Source organism: Nannospalax galili, unplaced genomic scaffold (genome assembly GCF_000622305.1).
Source record: "Nannospalax galili isolate Female #2095 unplaced genomic scaffold, S.galili_v1.0 scaffold304, whole genome shotgun sequence".
Lineage (NCBI taxonomy): Eukaryota > Metazoa > Chordata > Mammalia > Rodentia > Spalacidae > Nannospalax > Nannospalax galili.
In genome coordinates, this window is record NW_008352325.1 from 3,202,033 (window position 1) to 3,220,001 (window position 17,969).

Here is a 17,969-nt window from a genome sequence, read left to right on the forward strand (position 1 = left end):
ATACTGGAAGATTTTAGGGGTTTTTATCTAATTATTTTTATGCTCTGGGTCTTCCCTTTTGTAATAAGAAAGTATGTAACTTATTTTTTTATTTTACATGATTCCAAAATTAAGAGACTTTGGACATTTCAAAGAAGCCTTGGACCATTTAAAAAATGTAGAACTTTGAAAAGCAGGAATATTTTTACTCTTAAGGCCATTTGAGGATCTGTTCCTCCAGGGTCACCCTTGGAAGGAGCCCCTGGCTCCTTTCTTTTACCAGTTCCATCTATATGAAGATAAGCCAAAGGTCCTGCTCAAGTATGGCTGGCTTCGTTTGGAGGCATGGAGGAAATGTCTCCTCTGTGTTGACCCTCCTCTTTGCAGACTGGACACTGGTTCAAGTCCATCTCGTGGGGTCTCCATGGCCTCCTTGATCAAGAGGACAGGTGACCCACCACAATCTGGGCCAACTGTATGGCCTTAAACACCCAAAAGGAAAGTATACTAAAGATTAAAGGGTCCAATATAATTTTTAAAGAGTCCATATGTATAGCTAAAGGCTACATAACAAGCAACAATGTCAAATAAGAGATACCTTCATTTGAGTTGTTGGCTACGGTGGCCCAAGGGACTCCCAGATAGTAACCCAGCATAGAACTGGGAAAATGAACAGCAGACCCCAATCTTATCTAAAGGAATACTGACAACTGATTGCTGCTAGATGAGGAACAGCTGACCTTCCTAAAACAAAGACCTCTAGATAGGCTGACTAGATTCACTGGATGGACAAGCACTGGGGAATGGCTGGGGTACTGACAACACAGCAGACAGTATCAGGGATGACAGAGTATAACAGCTCTAGTGGGGAAGGGGAGGCTATGGGAGGGTGCCATCTGGAAAATGGATGTATAGATGAATAAGTTGGTTTGGGATGTTTTGTGTGATATACACACACAAAAAAAAATCAACAAAATTTTAAAAATGAATTATATTTGAGGAGGAAGCATAAAAACTTATGTCATGTTAATTAGTAGAGGTGATAAACATTACCACTGAAATCTACCTGATGACCTTATAGACATACACAGGCGATTATAACTAGTAATAATCAGATACAGACAGATTAGAGACACATGCACCAACATCACAGTGTTATTAGCAAAAACAATGAGTCTTTTTGTAAGAAACAGTATTTTTAAAATGAAATGAAGATCTTTTTTAAAGGTTTATGTCTTACAGGGCTTATACTGAGTTCAATATTGTATAACTGTATTAATTTAACAATGAACCTAAAAATTTTATAGCCACTTTTGGAAGAGATGTATTTTTGCTCTGGAAACTGTTATTGAGTATGTTAAAGCTGTAATGAAATACTTCTTCTAAAAATAATAAAATATATACATATTTTAAAAAGTTGGAATATGATATTAACATGAGACCTTTGAGACAAGGGATGAAAGATTATAGCTTAAAAGTGATGTTTTGATATGTCCACTTGACAAGGAGTAGAGTGTCCTTGTTAGCTTTAATTGCCAAGTTGACATAGCCTAGGGTCACTTGAGAAGGGAGTTTCAAATTACTCAAATTGACCTATAGGCATGTCTGTATGGGATTGTCTATAGGAATTGATTGCTATTTGAGGCAGGAGGGCCATCCCATGGTGGGTAGTTCCATTCCCAGGCAGGTGGCCTTAAACTAAATAAGAGCTAGCTAATTGAGGTAAGAGGGTCAGCCCATGGTGGGTAGTTCCATTCCCAGGCGGGTGACACTGAGCTATATAAGAACTAGTTAAGTATGGCTCTGTGAGCAAGCCAGAAAGCAGCATTCCTCTGTGGTTTCTGCTGTAGGTTCCTGCCTTGAGTTCCTGCCCTGAATTCCCTCAGTGATAGACTTGACCTGGAAATGTAATCCAAATAAATCCTTTACTCTCCTAAGTCATTGTGTTTCTTACAACAATAAAATGAATCTGAACAGATATAATAAGCAACATAAAGGGATCTGTAGAGCATGAGATCAAAGTCATCACTAAAAAGTCTCGCAACTAAACAGCAGTCCAAGCACTGAGAGATTCACTGCTGAATTCTTCCAGATCCTTAAAGAAGACCAAATAGCAATGCTCCACCAAACTACTCCATCAAACAAAAAGGGAAGAAGTCCTACCAAACTCATTTTATAAAGCTCGTGTTACTCTGATACCAAAATCAGATAAATACACAACAATACAAGATAAAATTAGGGACCAATCTCCCTGAAGAATACATATGCAAACCAAGCTCCACAACACATCACAAAGTTCATACATTACTACACTGGCTTCATTCCAGGGATCTGAGAAAGCTTCAACAAAGGCAAATCCACAAATACAATACAGCAGGCAGGAAGCTGGGGAGATGACTCAGTCAGTAAAGCACTTGCACAGAAGTATGAGGACCTGATTTCAGATACCCACCACCCACATAAGGACTGAGCACAGCAATGTGCATATGGGGGAGCCCCAGCACTTGGCAGAAGACAGGCATATACAGGCAGAACCCTGGAGCAGAATGTCTAGCCAAATCAGTGAGCTCCAAGTTCAGAGAGAGACCCTGTCTCTGAAAAATATGGTAGAGAGTGACTGAAACACATACATACTGTGTGCACACATGAACAAGCACCTATACCATACAAACATACACACACAAAATAAATAAAGCACATAACTAGGGATTGAAAAACAATCACATCATATCCATACATACAGATAACATTCTTTCGTGATAAGAGCCCTGGAGAAACTAGACACAGAATATACTTCTCAGTCAGACATGGTGCTCATGCCATGATTCCAGCACTCTGGAGCCTGAAGCAGGAGGATTTCCATAAATTCAAGTCAAGCTTGGTGTACAGAACTAGTACCAGGTTGGCCACAGCTATACAGCAAGGTCATCATTTAAATAAAAGGGAAGAAACACTCCCTCAGCATAATAAACTCTATGTTTAACAAACCTATAGTCAACATCACACAAAATGGGAAAACTCTTAGTATTTCCTCTAAAAATGGAAACAAAAGAAGGGTATCCATTCTCTCCACTTTCATTCAATATAGTACTTATTATCTTAGTTAGATCACTTGGACAAGTGAAAGAAATAAGGAACACAATAGGAAAGGAAAAAAGTCAAATTATCACTGTCTAAAGAGTGCACGAGTCTATACTTAATGTACCCTGAACACTTCACCAGAAAACTTATTGACAAACATTTCCCAGAACTTGAAGGCAAGACCCTAGTTCTGAAGAAAGGACATACTCCAGACATAATACTTGGAGCAACAGAGTAAGAACTGACCTGGAAGCCTCCTCCCCAAAGACTAGCTCCTGTAGTTATACAGGATACTATGCAAGCTGATAAAGGAAAAAAAAAAGAGCAATGGTCCAACCCCAGTTTTAAAGCCTAATAAGCACAACAAAGCCTAATAACCAGCACAACAAACTATAGCAGTACAGTGATGGCACTTTTATCTTGGAGGTAATCAGCAGCTACCTAATTGGACTTAAATCTCTCTAGATGGGATGGAACTCATGTATAGCACTGGAAATATAGACAAATGTATATGGATGGAGAGATCATGGATCCTAGAGAAAACCCTACTTCTGTCATATCCCTAGACAAATGTAATTTCTATATGCTAAATATGGATCCTTAACATTGTACACCATTCACCACTCATCAAAGAAGCTTCTTTTTGCAACATGGAGACTATTACTGACTTCTACAACTGGTCACACACAGAGAATAAGTGTGTGAGAGATGCCTAACTCTAAGTGGCACATCTGCAATGGAACCACCATAGCTACAGATCAAGGAACATAGAATGAGGGTAGAGCGAATACTAATGCATCTCTCAAGTCTCACCGTGAAGCTTCCTCATGCAGTGGAGTGTGGTACACACAGAGGGCCACAACTGGCTAGTGTAAAGAATAACAGACTACAGAGTGAATGTCCCTGGACAGGGCTCTTATATTAAACTCACCCACCCATGGCTCAGGATCCATTGCAGAAGTGGGGGTGGAAAGATTTTAAGAGCCAGGATTTGTGCATGACCATAAGGAAACAGAGTCTTTCAGGCCTCTGGGAACTTGCTCATATGAACTTACAACAATGGTGTCAGTATGCACAAGACCCATGCGAACTCAATCAGACAAAAACCTACATATAACTGGAATCGCATTTGCCTTTAGGGGAATGGCTTATTTAATTTAGTATATTGTATTATTGGTTCATTCACAATCATCCACTAAATACATTTTGTAAATGTCAAAATAAGAAGAACCTAACATAGAACTGGGGAAATGGGCATCAGACCCCATCCTTATCTGAAGAACTGTTGACAGCTGACTTCTGCTGGGTGAGGGGAATTGATTTTCTTCTGAGGAGAGACTCTAGATAAGTTCACTAGGCTCCAGCGGATGAACTTGCATTGAGGGACATCTGGGTGCACAAACTTGGTTCAATAAGCCTTAACATACAAGACAGGATGCATGAAATTTGGTGGGGAGAAGGATTATGGGAGAAGTGCAGATGGGGGAGGGGTTATAAAGATAACTAAGATGTTTTGTACGAAATGCACAGAAATTCAATAAAAAGTACATTGAAAAAATTCTAATACCTGAGAATAAATCTGTCCAAGAAAGTAAAATACGTTTACGGTGAAAATTTCAAACCACTGAAGAAAAATTTAAGGAGCACATTAGAGGATCAAAAGACCTTCAATGCTCATAGGTCAGCAGACTTAATACAGTGAAAATGGCTGTATTACTATAAGTGATTCGCAGATTTGATATAATCCCCATCAAAATTCCATTATCATTCTTTGCAGAAATGCTAGCAGCAATCCTAAAATTCACACAGAAATACCAACTGCACCAAATAACCATAACAACCCTGAGCGGAAATAACAACACTGGAAATATCACAATATCTGGTTTCAAATTATACTACAAATTAACAAAAGCAGCATAGTGCTGGCACAAAAACAAATGCATTGATCAGTGGAATAGAAGACGCACAAATGAATTCACAGAGCTAGTCATTGATTTTTCTCAAAGATGCCAAAAGCATCCATCAGAGAAAAGACAGTAACCTAAACAAACGGTGCTCGGAATATTGGCTATTCAAAAGAGTCCATTCAAAGTGGCTCAAAGACCTATATGCAAGACTTGAAGCTCTGAAACTCCTAGAGGAAGGTATCAGTAAATATGTTTAAAAAGAGACAAATGGATGTTACGATGGCAAGGAAGACTGGATTCCATAAAATGTGGAAATAATCTGACAAGCAAATAGAAAGAAAAGGGGAAATGCAGAAGTGATTAAAAATGAGTTTAAAAATTAGTGTACACCAAAATCAAAGGCTATGTTTTTCCATATTGAAGATTTAGATAATCTGTGACTTTAAAATTTGAAAAGATTGTATTTCTTGGTAAAGACAAATCTAGTCAGTTGTTTGAAAGAAAACAGCCCAGTAAAGCAAGGACTTGGTAGGTGTACAGAGAGAACTGTAGAATATGAAAGAAAAATCTCTGCTTTGACAATGCTTATTCTAACAAAAATGCTGTTGGAAAAGTTCCAGTTTCTGCCACGGTCTCCCTCTCTCATGAGCTGTGACGTGTGTCGAAGCTGTGCTCTGATCTGGCTCGTGACCTCTTCAGTGATGGTTGCTTGCCTCATATACGATGCGGAGAAGAATCCTTTGGACAAAGTAGGTGACACCTCCTGTTCTGCCATGTATTCTGGTGTCTTCTAGGTCGAGCAGACCTGTCTCTGCTACTATCATTGGGCTTTATTTTATTTATTATTTATTTGTTTTGGTCTCTTTTGATGCGGTTGGGATAGGCTAAAGCCAAAGGAAGAAAAAATATGATTTACGTTTCCAGTATGTAGCATTTTGGTTTTGTCTTGCAAGAAAAACAGAACTATTTTTAATAACAAGTAAGTGGTAAAAAACACAGAAAAAAGCCCAGAGAGGAAAGAGCACATCCAGGAAATGTCAACATCCGAAAATGCACGATGACAATGTGTAGCGAAATAAGAGAAACTGCCTAAGTGTTTACTTCTGAAATACTAAGTTGATATTATAAGGTAACCACTAAGGCAAAACTGAGTTTTAAAAATCAAAGATGTTAAAAGAGGAAATGAAGGCACCTGAAGCAGAGGGGATGCAGAAATAGTGTCATGTTTTTAGTTTGTTGCCTCCCTAGAATCTTAGTAATGTGAAGAAGCTTATATTTGAAATTTAAGCACTGAATGTGTCTACCAATTGTGCATTAGGAACCAATTTCTAAGGCTCCCTTTGATTCTTGGCCTGCATTGGGACATAGCCTCAGGTCCTTCCCAGAGTCACCCAAACTTGGACTTTCAGCTTTTAAAACTGTGAGCCAGATAAACTCCTTTTCTTTATATACCACACAACCTTGGGTATTCCTATAGCAACAGAAAGTGAACTAACACAGTGTGAAGTCCTTTTCTCTATGTCATCCACTCACGCTAATCATTTATTTATAGGCCTAATAATAAAAAAGAGTATAATAAAGTCAGGGATGTCCAAATGACCTCCAGAAGAGGCTTGATCTATTATCAGGAGAACATGAATCAAACTAATATGTTGCAGAGTCTTGTTTATATTATCCTTACTCTGGAGCCCACAGAAAAGCACTATAAACTTCACAATTAAAAGTTACAACTCTCTTATGTATTTAAGCCTATTTCAAAAGGTACTCTGATCTTCATAAACATTTAATTGTCACCATTTCTCTTCTGCAGGTGGCGCCTCATGGATTTACGTTTTAATAACCTCTTCTTAATGGTGTTTGATCTGCTGCTTGAGTCGATTAGTGCCATGTGAAGCGTTCAAACACAGAAAAGTGATGAGCAGGTTCAAGGGAAAACACGCTGCAGGAAAGACGTCACAGAGAAACCTGCTGCTTTTTTTTTTTTTCACTCAGGATGCAGGAGTTTGATTCAAATGTAGGCTGGTAGCACCTGTCCAGCCCCCACTTCCCACATGGCCCCGGTCTATCTGTTCCCCTCTTCACTGCTTCTGCCTCAGCTTCATCCCCAGCACCACCCAGGACTAGCCCTCACCAGCCCTAGGAGAGCCCTGAACACAGTGGGACTAGCTCCCAAGAAGAGAGCCCTTGCCTCTTGCTTTCTCACTCTCTCCCTTTTCATCCCTTTGTGGAAATGTGGAAAACAAACTGGTGCTCAGATCTTGTCAGCTTTCTGTCTTCCACACCCTCCTCACCATTATCAACTGAAGTAGACTATGGCTTCTGACCAAGCGAAATGATAGGGTAGGACCTCGAGGCTCATGTGTGGGCTATGTGCAGTCCCCCAGCCACGGCATTCTTCCTTCGTTTTTATCACTCCTACTCTGTGCAGCTCAGCCAGGAAATTCTAGAGAAGGGAAGACACTGTACACATCCCTCCATCCGAGTATAACACCATGTAAAAACATCAAATCCATCCTGATTTTCAGCGTCGGTACGGGAAAGAAACTTCTGACAATTAACATAGCCCCCAAACAGACTAGGCAGCTGCTGGGAGTATTCCCTCTGCTCAGCAGTGTGTGCCTTCATGAACGTCTCTTGCCATTCCCAGAGCCTCTCTTTCTTAGTCTTCCTCCCTTTCTTCTTACGCATCATGAATGTCTATTATCTGCTGTATGAAGCAGTGAGTGAAAAGCTACATCCTATTCATCTTTAGGTCCCTCCCAGGACCTAGAAAAATGTGTATCATAGAGTAGGCTCAAGAAAAATCATTTTTGAACAAATAATGAAAGAATACATATACCAGTGAATAAGGAACTCAGAGGCAAAGCATGTAGTGATTATAAATGAAGGTGTTTGCCTCTCTGCTCCAAAGCATTCAGTATGTACTAGCTTTCACTGTGATCACTGAAGGACCTCACACATGTCCAGACTCCGTCACATATCATGTGAAGAAACCCTCTGAGCCAGGTGCACACCTTTAATCTCAGCACTTGGGAGGCAGAGGCCACCCAGTCTCTATGAGATTGAGGCCAGTCTGGTCTACACAGCAACTTTTCAGACCAGTTGGAGCTACAGGGAGACCCTGTCTCAAAACAAAAAAGCACTGTGGAAATCTGAGATCTGATCTTATGAATCAACATGATGTAAGTCCAATGCACAGGAGCCAGTGCACCTGAGTGAAAAAAGCTCTCACACAAAATGCCTAAGAGAGGAGCATCTAACAGTCCACTGGGGGATCGACATAAGGGCATGAAGAAGCCATGAAGCCTTTGAGAAGGTGAGTCCATCTCTTCAGCTGTGTCTATAAGATGCTTAGAAGATGAAGGGCATTATGAACGAGGAAATAAACAGTTTGAAGGGAAGCACTACACTCGCTGGCTACTCACTGTGGTCTAGCAGAGTTGATAAGAGGTGTGGGAAAGTGAGAGCAACAGCTCGAGGAGTGTGTTTCTTCTACTTCTCTGACAGCTGTTGTCATCAGCCTGTGTTCAGGTCCCCTCAGAGGGACTGGACTAGAGCAGGGAAGGAGACTCCCAACAGCTCTGATCTCTGTGTGTCAGGAATGTTGACGTTTGCTGAGAACAAGGACTGTGAGCAAGTAGGGGAGAGAGGGCCACTAAAGCTACTTGCAGTAAGCACAAGAAAAAATAGTCATAATGCATGAAATGAGAGGCCTGCCCGCGGGTCTGTGTGGACCAATGGAGCAGAATCTGACACCTCAAATGGATTCTGTGTCACCCTTCATTCTCCATTCTTCCCAAGCTACAACAAAGTCCAGATGCAGTGATGCCCAAGAGCCATCACCCAGTCAGACCCAGCATGCTCCAGTTCTTTTATAGGTACTTACAAATGATTTGTGCTAAAAATCACTGGCGCCTCATTTGCACCTGCAGGTAATTAAAAGCATCCCTGTCTTCATCTTTTTTACTTTGGGGTTAGACACCTGCTTACTTCTGCATGTAGGCATGTTTAGCACTCGAAGTGTTAGTCTAAAAACTCATCATACCCAACCTAACTTGTCCCACTTCAAGGCTGAAGGCATAAAGACAAGAGTAATTGGGGCAGCTTACTAGCAGCTTTTACAATGCACCGTTCTAGACCCCCCCACCCAAAGGCACCTGAGTCTCTAGTCCCTGTCCTAAACCTGCCGTCTTCTTGGAATCCAAGAACAGCAGAGCCCCGCAGAAAGCAGAGCCTTGTGGATCCCATCTGAGATCCCCCTAGAAGGAACAATCATCTCATGGGAACTGGCTTGTCTCCTCAAGCAATGAGGACTTCTTTGGGGCACCATGCTGAACCACAACTGAAATAACTGTCAACCAGACCAGACTTTGACCAGTACTGCCTGATTATACATGCCTCTGGTCCACCGCCCCAGTACTTCTGTTTAATCCTAAGTCTCATGTCAGTGCCCTAGAAATGCAGATACACCAAAATGCGGACCTTCCATTTTCCCCAAATGGACACTTGGATGAAACTGTTCCCTAACTTTTCATCAGTACCATTACTTGGTTGCTTTGGGATGAGAACCTGGACCTCTGGCCCAGGACTATGGGTTTAATTCTCTTCCTCAAAGTATCAGAGGACATGACTACTTGTTGAGGCCATCTATAGTCTACTATCACTCACACCACCTGCAGCCTCACAAGCTGTGCTGGCTTCTTTGAGCCCACCCTTCTGTCTCACCTTGGTGCTCTCTTCTCTTGTGCCTGGGCACATGACAAACCATGCTTACAATGGGACTTTTTCACTAGCTGGCCCTCTGGTCAAGAACTTTTCCCTGTGAGTCAACACCCCTCCAAGTTTGCACTAGCGTTACCTTCCTGATGTGATCTAGTTAACCTGGCTCCCCTCCCCACACTCCTGACCTCCACCCTGCTTCTCCTGAACACCATGGCAGTGTCTACCGTTAACATTCAATTCACTCTCCCCCCGTACTGTATCTGTAGACTTCCCTGAACTCTAAGTGCCCTCAAAGCAGAGATTTTTCACCCGTTCATCTCACTGATTCACCCCAAACTTGAGACTGAAAATAGCACAAAAATGTCATTGAATACATTAATAAATTAATGACTATGTAACTTGTTCAGTAAGCAGCAGGAGACTACTAAAAATTATTGAACAAGTGTGCTTTAGAAGTTGTACTTGGGTGACTGAGTTCTTGAAAGATCTCAGGCTGCCTCAGTCACTGCGGGCACACTGAGCCTTCAGCATCAGAAATTTTGGAACTAAGTGTGAAGGAAGGATGCATGACGAAGAGAGGTCTTTAGGTAAAACAGCTCTTCCCTGCTTCAAACAAGTAAATGAACAGGTCTAGAAGCTATGCTGTGCCCAGTGTGCAGATGAAGAGTCATTACAGCATCAGAAACACACACAAGCATCACACGAACTTCAGCTCTCAGCAGGATTGTTCCTCGTACACAAGAATTAATCTTCAGTTGGTGAAAGAAGCTCATCTTCATCTGCCTCACTCAACGCTTCCTCCCCCACCCTCTCACAGTGCCTGAAAACCAAGAAGTGGAAACCAAGGCTGTCAGGAACACATTTGTTAACATGTCTGTCACTCTTCCCAGGAAACACCCTTCACAGTACGGAGTGCCACCCTCTGGCTTCTCCTTTGAACCTCAGAACTGGAACATTCATCTTCATCTTCCCAACACACACACACACACACACACACACACACACACACACACACTCTGTACTGGGCAAGATGACATTGTGTGATGGTGTCATGAGATCCTTACTACCTCACATTCCACACTTCCAAATTCTTCTGATCACTAAATTTAATTGTAACCCCCCAAGTCAATAATTATGGGGCATTCTTGGCACACACACACACACACACACACATACACAGAGTCCCCAGGTGCATACGTGGTGATCAGGACATGCTCTGGAAGTGGAAGGAGACTGTCAGACAGGTTTTCTTTTGCTTTTCTCAGACCAGGCTTGAATTTCAAAGGAATCATCTGTGTGACACCCAGCCAACACAGCACTGTTCTGGTTTCTGCCATCTACTATCACCTCCAACTAAAATGCTTTTGAAGCATTTTGTAATGTTCAGAGTCAAAAACTAGCATTGCTTTTAAAAGAAAGAAGAGCTTTTATCTTACAAAGAAGGAGTTTACCGGCCTTACCAATGATTTGCCTAAAGTGGCCATCCCTGGTAGAAACGGGACCTTGGGCTCTTTGTTCCTGACCTTTGTTTACTCCGCCACATGCAAACATCCCAAAACAGGCATAATCAGGCCTTTGTGCCCTATTTAGCCTTCATCCAACCACCATGATGCGTGCATCCCACACCATGCATCCCACAGCAATGTGCTGATGGGCTGTAATGAGGAGGGATATTACTATGTAGAAAGGAGGGAGCAAGAAATCAAGTGATCTGTCCTCACAGAGGGCCCCCCGTCAGCTGGAGAGAAAGTCTGGCTTCAGAGGTCGGATGTGCATGAACTATCACCTGCAGCCTCTCATTCAAAGGCAAGTATCTGGCTCTGTTCTCAAAACTAGCTTCACATACAAGTTGTCCCTTTAATAACCTTATGTTCAGCCACTCTCTTCCTTCTGTGCTTTCAAGGGAGCCTCAAAAAATACCATCAGAGTCAGTGTACAGGAAATGCAAATGACCTCATGCTATCCAGGGTCAAGCATGGATGCAGACGCCTATGAAAACAGCATCCATCGTGACAAAAGAAAGAGAGTGAGAGTGGTACCCACAGCCTGCAGCAGTGATTCACCAACTTTGATACACTCTGTGGTCTGACTACACTCAGGTGTCCTAGTTCTTCCTTAGGTTCACAGGTCTTCAACAGACCGTAGCTTCTGCTCTACCTGCTAAACTCCCCCGCCTGGCTTAGCTAATGCCACCAGTTTCTACAAGTCACCTTGCCAGCCAGGTGACTCAGTTTTAAACAGAATGTCTTGTACAACATCACAGCCAAATCACTGTGATTTAGCTTCCAGATGTTCCCAGATTACTCCCTGGATACCTAAGACAGGGGGTCCCATGAAATTCTTCATCACCTGAATACTTAGATTTGGATCTAAGAATATCCCTGCTCTGCTTTCCCAGGTGTAAATGGTTGAGTTGGGGGCCAGATACACACAGTTCTTCTGACTAGTGTTCATTAACTTCATTCTAATGATGTTTAAAGCTATACGCGTCTGATTAATTATGTTTAAAACTCCACAAACACTCTAGCCTCTTACATAAAATAGCACAGTATTTACATACAGTACTGTATACTTTAAGTCACCTCTCTGGTGTACCTACTGCAGTGCCTATATATTCCTCCACTTATATGGATTCAGTATAGCACATGGCACACAGCTAATTAAAGGGCTTGGAACTTTTTGAAACAATTCAAATATATAAAAAGGGAGTCTTACAGGCTTCTGGGACCTTGCTCATATGAACTTACAGCCAAGGTGACAGTATGCGCAAGACCCATGCAAACTCAATCCAATAAAAACCAGCACAGCTCTGGGGAAATGGGCAGAAGGCCACAACTTTGGTGAGGAACTATTGGCAACTGACCACTACTGGGTGAGGCAGAGTTGATCTTTAAGGGAGGGATGCTAGACAGGCTAAACAGGCTCCAGTGGATGAATTCATATCGAGGGACATCTGGGTACACAACTTGACTCGATAGGCCTTAACATATACGGCAAAATGCATGAAAGCCTGTGGGCGGGCTATGGGGGTGCAGATAGGGAAGAGGAGACTAAATACAATTAAGATCTATGAAATCCTCAAAAATAAAATTAAAATACTTTTTTAAAAGAAATTAAAAGGAGTTTTTATTGTTCTTTGAGATGACTGCAGAGAAACTCAAAGAGTCTTTTCTCTACTGTCTTCTGAGCACAGTCCCTCTGCCCACAGGTGGACACTGGAGGAAAGCGTGGTTGACCACAGCTACTCACAAATCGCTGGTGTGGCATGGATAAGGTGCTGCCTGTGCCTGTGTGGTCGGCTCCAGGGCTTCCTGCCCAGTCTGCACCACAATGATGGCTCTTTCAATCATGTCTTGCAGTGGGACGAAGATGTAGTTGTATTTGAACCCATCGGCCGGTAGACTCTGAGGGTGGAACTTCCAGGAAGGAGTTTTTATCATGTCTGTTCTCATGCTATATAAGACACTGGTGCGAATGGTGTATGTGACGTGGGGTGGCAACTTGGGAGGAGCTGATCTGATATGTCTGTGGACTGAGGAACTGTTGAATATGACACCTGGTAACAGGAAAGGAAAATAAAGGGTCAGCACAGCTGAAGGAGGGGCACACGCTGGGCCAGCACTGGCCAGACAGGAAGGCTGGCAGAATCCTGCATTCTGCACAGCCTTGCACTCCTGAGGTAGGGGATGCAGCCCCAGGGGCCAAACTAACAACTCAGTTCCACAGGCAAGTGGTGATAAAATTGAACCAAGACCCAAATTTCCAGTCCAATGTGCCTTTCCAGTTTTTAATACAACTATATTGTGGTACCATCCACACAAACACATTACTCGTTTCACATTTTTACTAGACTCAAAAAATTATGCAAAGCTGATCAAATAATCGGGCACTCCTCCACTAGGGTTGCAGGCATAACTAGGAATGCAGAATCTTTATCTTTGGGGTACTTATCATACATCGCTTAAGTGCAGGATCCTCATTTCTGCCACATACGTCCTCTATATTAATGCATAAACCTTCTTATAAGCTGAAATGTGTTTTCTCAAAACCCACGTGTTAAAGTCCCAATCCCCAGGATGACAGAATGTGATCATCTTAGGAGACAGTGTGTGTGTGTGTGTGTGTGTGTGTGTGTGTGTTACCTGTGTGTGCAAGTATATCTGCATGCATGTGGAGACCAGTGAAGACAGCAGGTGTCCTGGTCCATCACTCTCCTTATGCCCCAACACAGGCTCTCTCACTGAACCTTGAATTCTGCTGGCAACCAGCAAGTTCCAGCAATCTTCCTATCTCTGTCCCCTAGTAGTACTGGGGCTCCATACAGATATGCACATCACGGCTGGCTTTTTGTTTTCATGCAGATGTTGGGGTTTGAACTTAGTCCTCATGCTTGCACAGCAAGTACTCTTACCCACTAAGCCATCTCCCCACCCCTGGCGATAGCATCTTGAAAGGGTTAGTCAAAATGATGCTTTCAGAGAGGGCCTTAATTCAGTATGGTAGTATCCTTATAAAAAGAGGCAATCTGACAGAGTTGTGTGTAAATTATATAAAGATATTTCAAGAGAACACAGCCATCAGGAAATCAAGAGGTACCCACAAAGTGTCCTTCCATTACAGTCCTGTGATGGAACCTGAGACACTTGATTTGGACTTCCAGCCTGCAGAACTATAAACCAACAAACCTCTGTTGTTAAGTCGCCCAGGCTTAAAGTATTTTGCTATGATAGCCCTGTCAAACCTATCCCAAATCTCAACGCACACTAACTAAATGTAGCTGGAGCTGCAGCTGAGTAGTACAGCATGTGTTTAGCTTATATAAGGCCTTGGGTTCAATCCACAGCACCAAATAATAATAATCATAATAGACAGATGGAAAGATGGATCCGCAGTTAAGAGCACCTGCTGCTCTTCCAGAGGACCCATATTCGGTTCCCAGCACCCACATGCCAGCTAACAGCTGTAATGCCAGTTCCAGGGCATCCGATGTCCTCTTCAGTCATCCACAAATGCCCTTACATACATGCAGACAAAGCACTCATACACAGAAAATAAAAATAAATATTTAAAAAGTAATAGCACAGTGTTTATTTAAAAAGGACAGAAAAGAATACATTGCACTTATCCTGAATAATTACACAATTGACAATGGAATCTAACTGGCCACTGTCATTTTTCTTTCACACTTCAGAGCATCAGGGTACTATGATAAAAATAAAGGTGATGGAGGACTTGGAGTATAACTTAGCCAGTAAAAATATTTCTCATGTGCAGTGTAGCCATAAAATTAAGTAAGAAGTAATAGAACAGATGCAGTAAGTAGGACTGTCCTTGGGGTGGGCAGCACATTGTTAGTCCTCTCAGTACGAGGCACGCCTTTCATTCCACTAGCTCAATACCTGTACCTCGGTTGCGTTTATGCTATCTAGAAACGGCTTCTTTCTGAGTCAATTTAAGACACCCTTAGGGAGAAACAGGCAAAATGACAGCTTATAGGACCCACTGCCTTAGTGATCAAATTTGTCTGTCAAGTACTTACTGGCCAAGAAGCTGTTCTGTTGCATGAGCTCACGTGCCTTAGTCTCCAGGGTGTCGACAGACTCTGCTGCCTGGAACCGGTCCAACACCACACAGGAAGAGAGATTGACCAAGATACTGCCCAAAAACTGGAAGCGCCCACCTCCCACGTGGTTAAACATCTTGTCCAGCATCCGCCCTGGAGGCAGCAAACACATTAGAAGAAATCACTTCTTTCACTTCAGTGCTCGCTATTCATACAGTGGGGGGTCACACAAATGAGTATAAAAATGAATGCGTTTCTTCACTTTAAAATAACACGAGTCTAGTTTTATTCATTGCCAAAATGAACTAATCATTTGCCAAATAGTAAACTCTCTGCTTTTTATGCATATTCTCTGTAATGCTAATATAGCTAAATGGGGGAAAAAAAAAAAACAGACAGTATGAAGGCCAAGCTTGATTGTCATGAGGACTCTGGCCTAATCAATGGACTACTAATGACTAGATTAATTTTTTGATGAGCTCATAATACGATGGCTCTATTGGGGGGAGTCAAGAAGCAGGAGCTTTGGGGAAATGGGTCACTGGGGCACGTCCTTGGGGACTGTATCTTTACCCTGGCCTTTTCCTGTATGAGCTTGCCTCTACTTCTTGTATGATCTTGCCTCTACTTCTTGTATGATTTTGCCTCTACTTTCTGTATAATCTTGCCTCTACTTCCGGCTGTCATGATATAAACTACTCATCTCCCCCACATGACACTGACACCTTTGAAACTGTGAGCCAAAAATCCTTCCTCCACTAGGTTGCTTCTGTCTGGAATTTTGTCACATCAAGCAAACCAATACAAGATGGTACCTTAAGGAACCCTGTGAAAGTGAGAGCTGGAAAAATAAATAGCAGAAAGAGCAATGTCTGAGGAGGCATGCTCAGAAAAAAAGCCTTTCAAATAGAACATAGCAAAACAAAAATAAAACAAACAAAAAAAAAATACTGTTCCAACAGGGTATCAAATAATCCTAAGCAACATAGCTTCCCCGAGGCAGGGAAGAGTGAGAATCATTTGACATTAATTTTGGATGAAGATTTATAAAGGAATATTGACTGAGGAAACCCAGCCCTACTGTAGCCTCTGGCCACATAGTCAAAAGTGGCACAAAGTAAGTCAAAATATGCCCTTCCTCCCTTAAGGTGTTTCTTGACAAATAGTTTGTTGCAATAAACTGAAAAGCAGCTAATACAGAAAATTGGTACTGAGAAGTAGATCTATTGCTGGGATAGAACTTGGCCTGGTTCATAGACCTTCAGTTCTGAAGAAGGAGGAATGTTTAAGAGTTCACAGCTACAGGCCAGAGAAACTCTAAGATGCTATAAGCAGAACTTTAATAGCATTCTTTTGGAAACTGGAAAGACCAGGATGTAGAGAGATGCATGGCAGAGGCCCAGTTTATGAGGCTTCAGAGGGAAAGAAAAACTCTGAAATGGTTCTTTGAACAATATTCTGGCCAAAAAAAAAAAAAAAATTACTGCATCCAGCCTATGTCCTGAGAACCTAAGTCAAACTGAATTGAAAAGTAATGGACAAATTTGTTTGGCAAAAGAAATCTCAAGACCTGATAGCGTTCATGCTGTGGCATGGGGACTACTCAGTGATCTTATTCAGGCCTACAGTAAGAGAAAACAAAGACAGGACGAATGTGAAGTTTAGCAGGGAAATGAGTGTGAGCAGATTTAAAGTTGCAGACAAGGAGGGTACAGAGAAAGTGGGTGTAATTGTTAAAGGAATTAGTGGCACTAAAGGGAAAATTCTTCTCTGCAATGGAACAAATAGAAAAATGTCCCACCCACTGAAGGTTCCAACTCATAAAAATGCAAATTCCTTTGAAAATAGGCAGTCTGAACAGACAAAGCTACTGAAGAATTTCGCTGCTCAAAAGCAACCACCTAGGGAAGTATTTCCCGTGAGTCAGAACAGCTGATGCAACCACGGTTCAAGGGGGGCAGGCTGCATCTCAAGGTGACAGCAGAATGTGGCAGGTCCTCCATGTGCTACTGGTTTTATAAGCATGAAAGAAGCAAGAGAGATGGGGTCATGAAGGCTTACATCAAGGTCCCTAAAAGGCAGGCCAGGTACTATGTGGCAGAGTCAAATTCCATGGATGTCCCTGCAGGGGAAGCCTTATGAAGCCGCTGTGTGAAGCTAGAAAGCCTAAGTTGCAGTGGAGATCTCAGGATGTTGGAGATGCCAGGACCATGGGATGTCTGCTAAGGATGGTCTGCTAAGGCCATGGAGGGAAACCAGCTCAAGAATAGTCTGTGTGCACTGTAGGTAGCAGAACTGGAGGGGAAAACTACCTAAGCCCTTTGGGGTTCAAATAATTGCATCATGTATCCCCAAAGCCAGACATAGAGATGAAGGGTTGATCTTCCCTGCTGAGTTTCAGCCTTGCTTTGAAGTGATCTTTCTTTGCTGTGCTCCCGTTCCTCACTGCTGGAAAAGAAATGTTTATGCTGTACCATTGTATGCTGGAAGTATGTAAAAAGTTTTTGATTTTATAGGAGTTCACAGTGAAGATACTGCCTTGACTCTCAAAGAAACTTGAACTTTGGACTTTCAAACTGGTAAAGATTATGCGGACTTTTGAAGTTAGACTGAATTCATTTTGCATTATGAGATATTCGTGAGTCTATGGGGACAAAAGTGGAATGTTATGGCTTAAGAGAATGACGTTTTGTGTCAAGTTGACAAAGGGTTATACT

General features: G+C 42.3%; 1 protein-coding gene across 1 annotated transcript in view; it reads right to left on the reverse strand.

The window, feature by feature from the left end:
• The window catches only part of Abca13 (ATP binding cassette subfamily A member 13), a 449,044-nt gene that overhangs the window by 259,789 nt on the left and 171,286 nt on the right, over positions 1–17,969 (reverse strand). Inside the window, exons 30-31 of the mRNA XM_017802262.2 lie at positions 15,229–15,405; positions 12,939–13,245 (exon numbers count right to left, since the gene is read on the reverse strand). Coding sequence (XP_017657751.1) covers positions 12,939–13,245; positions 15,229–15,405 — 484 coding nt within the window. The remainder of the gene's footprint in view (positions 1–12,938; positions 13,246–15,228; positions 15,406–17,969) is intronic.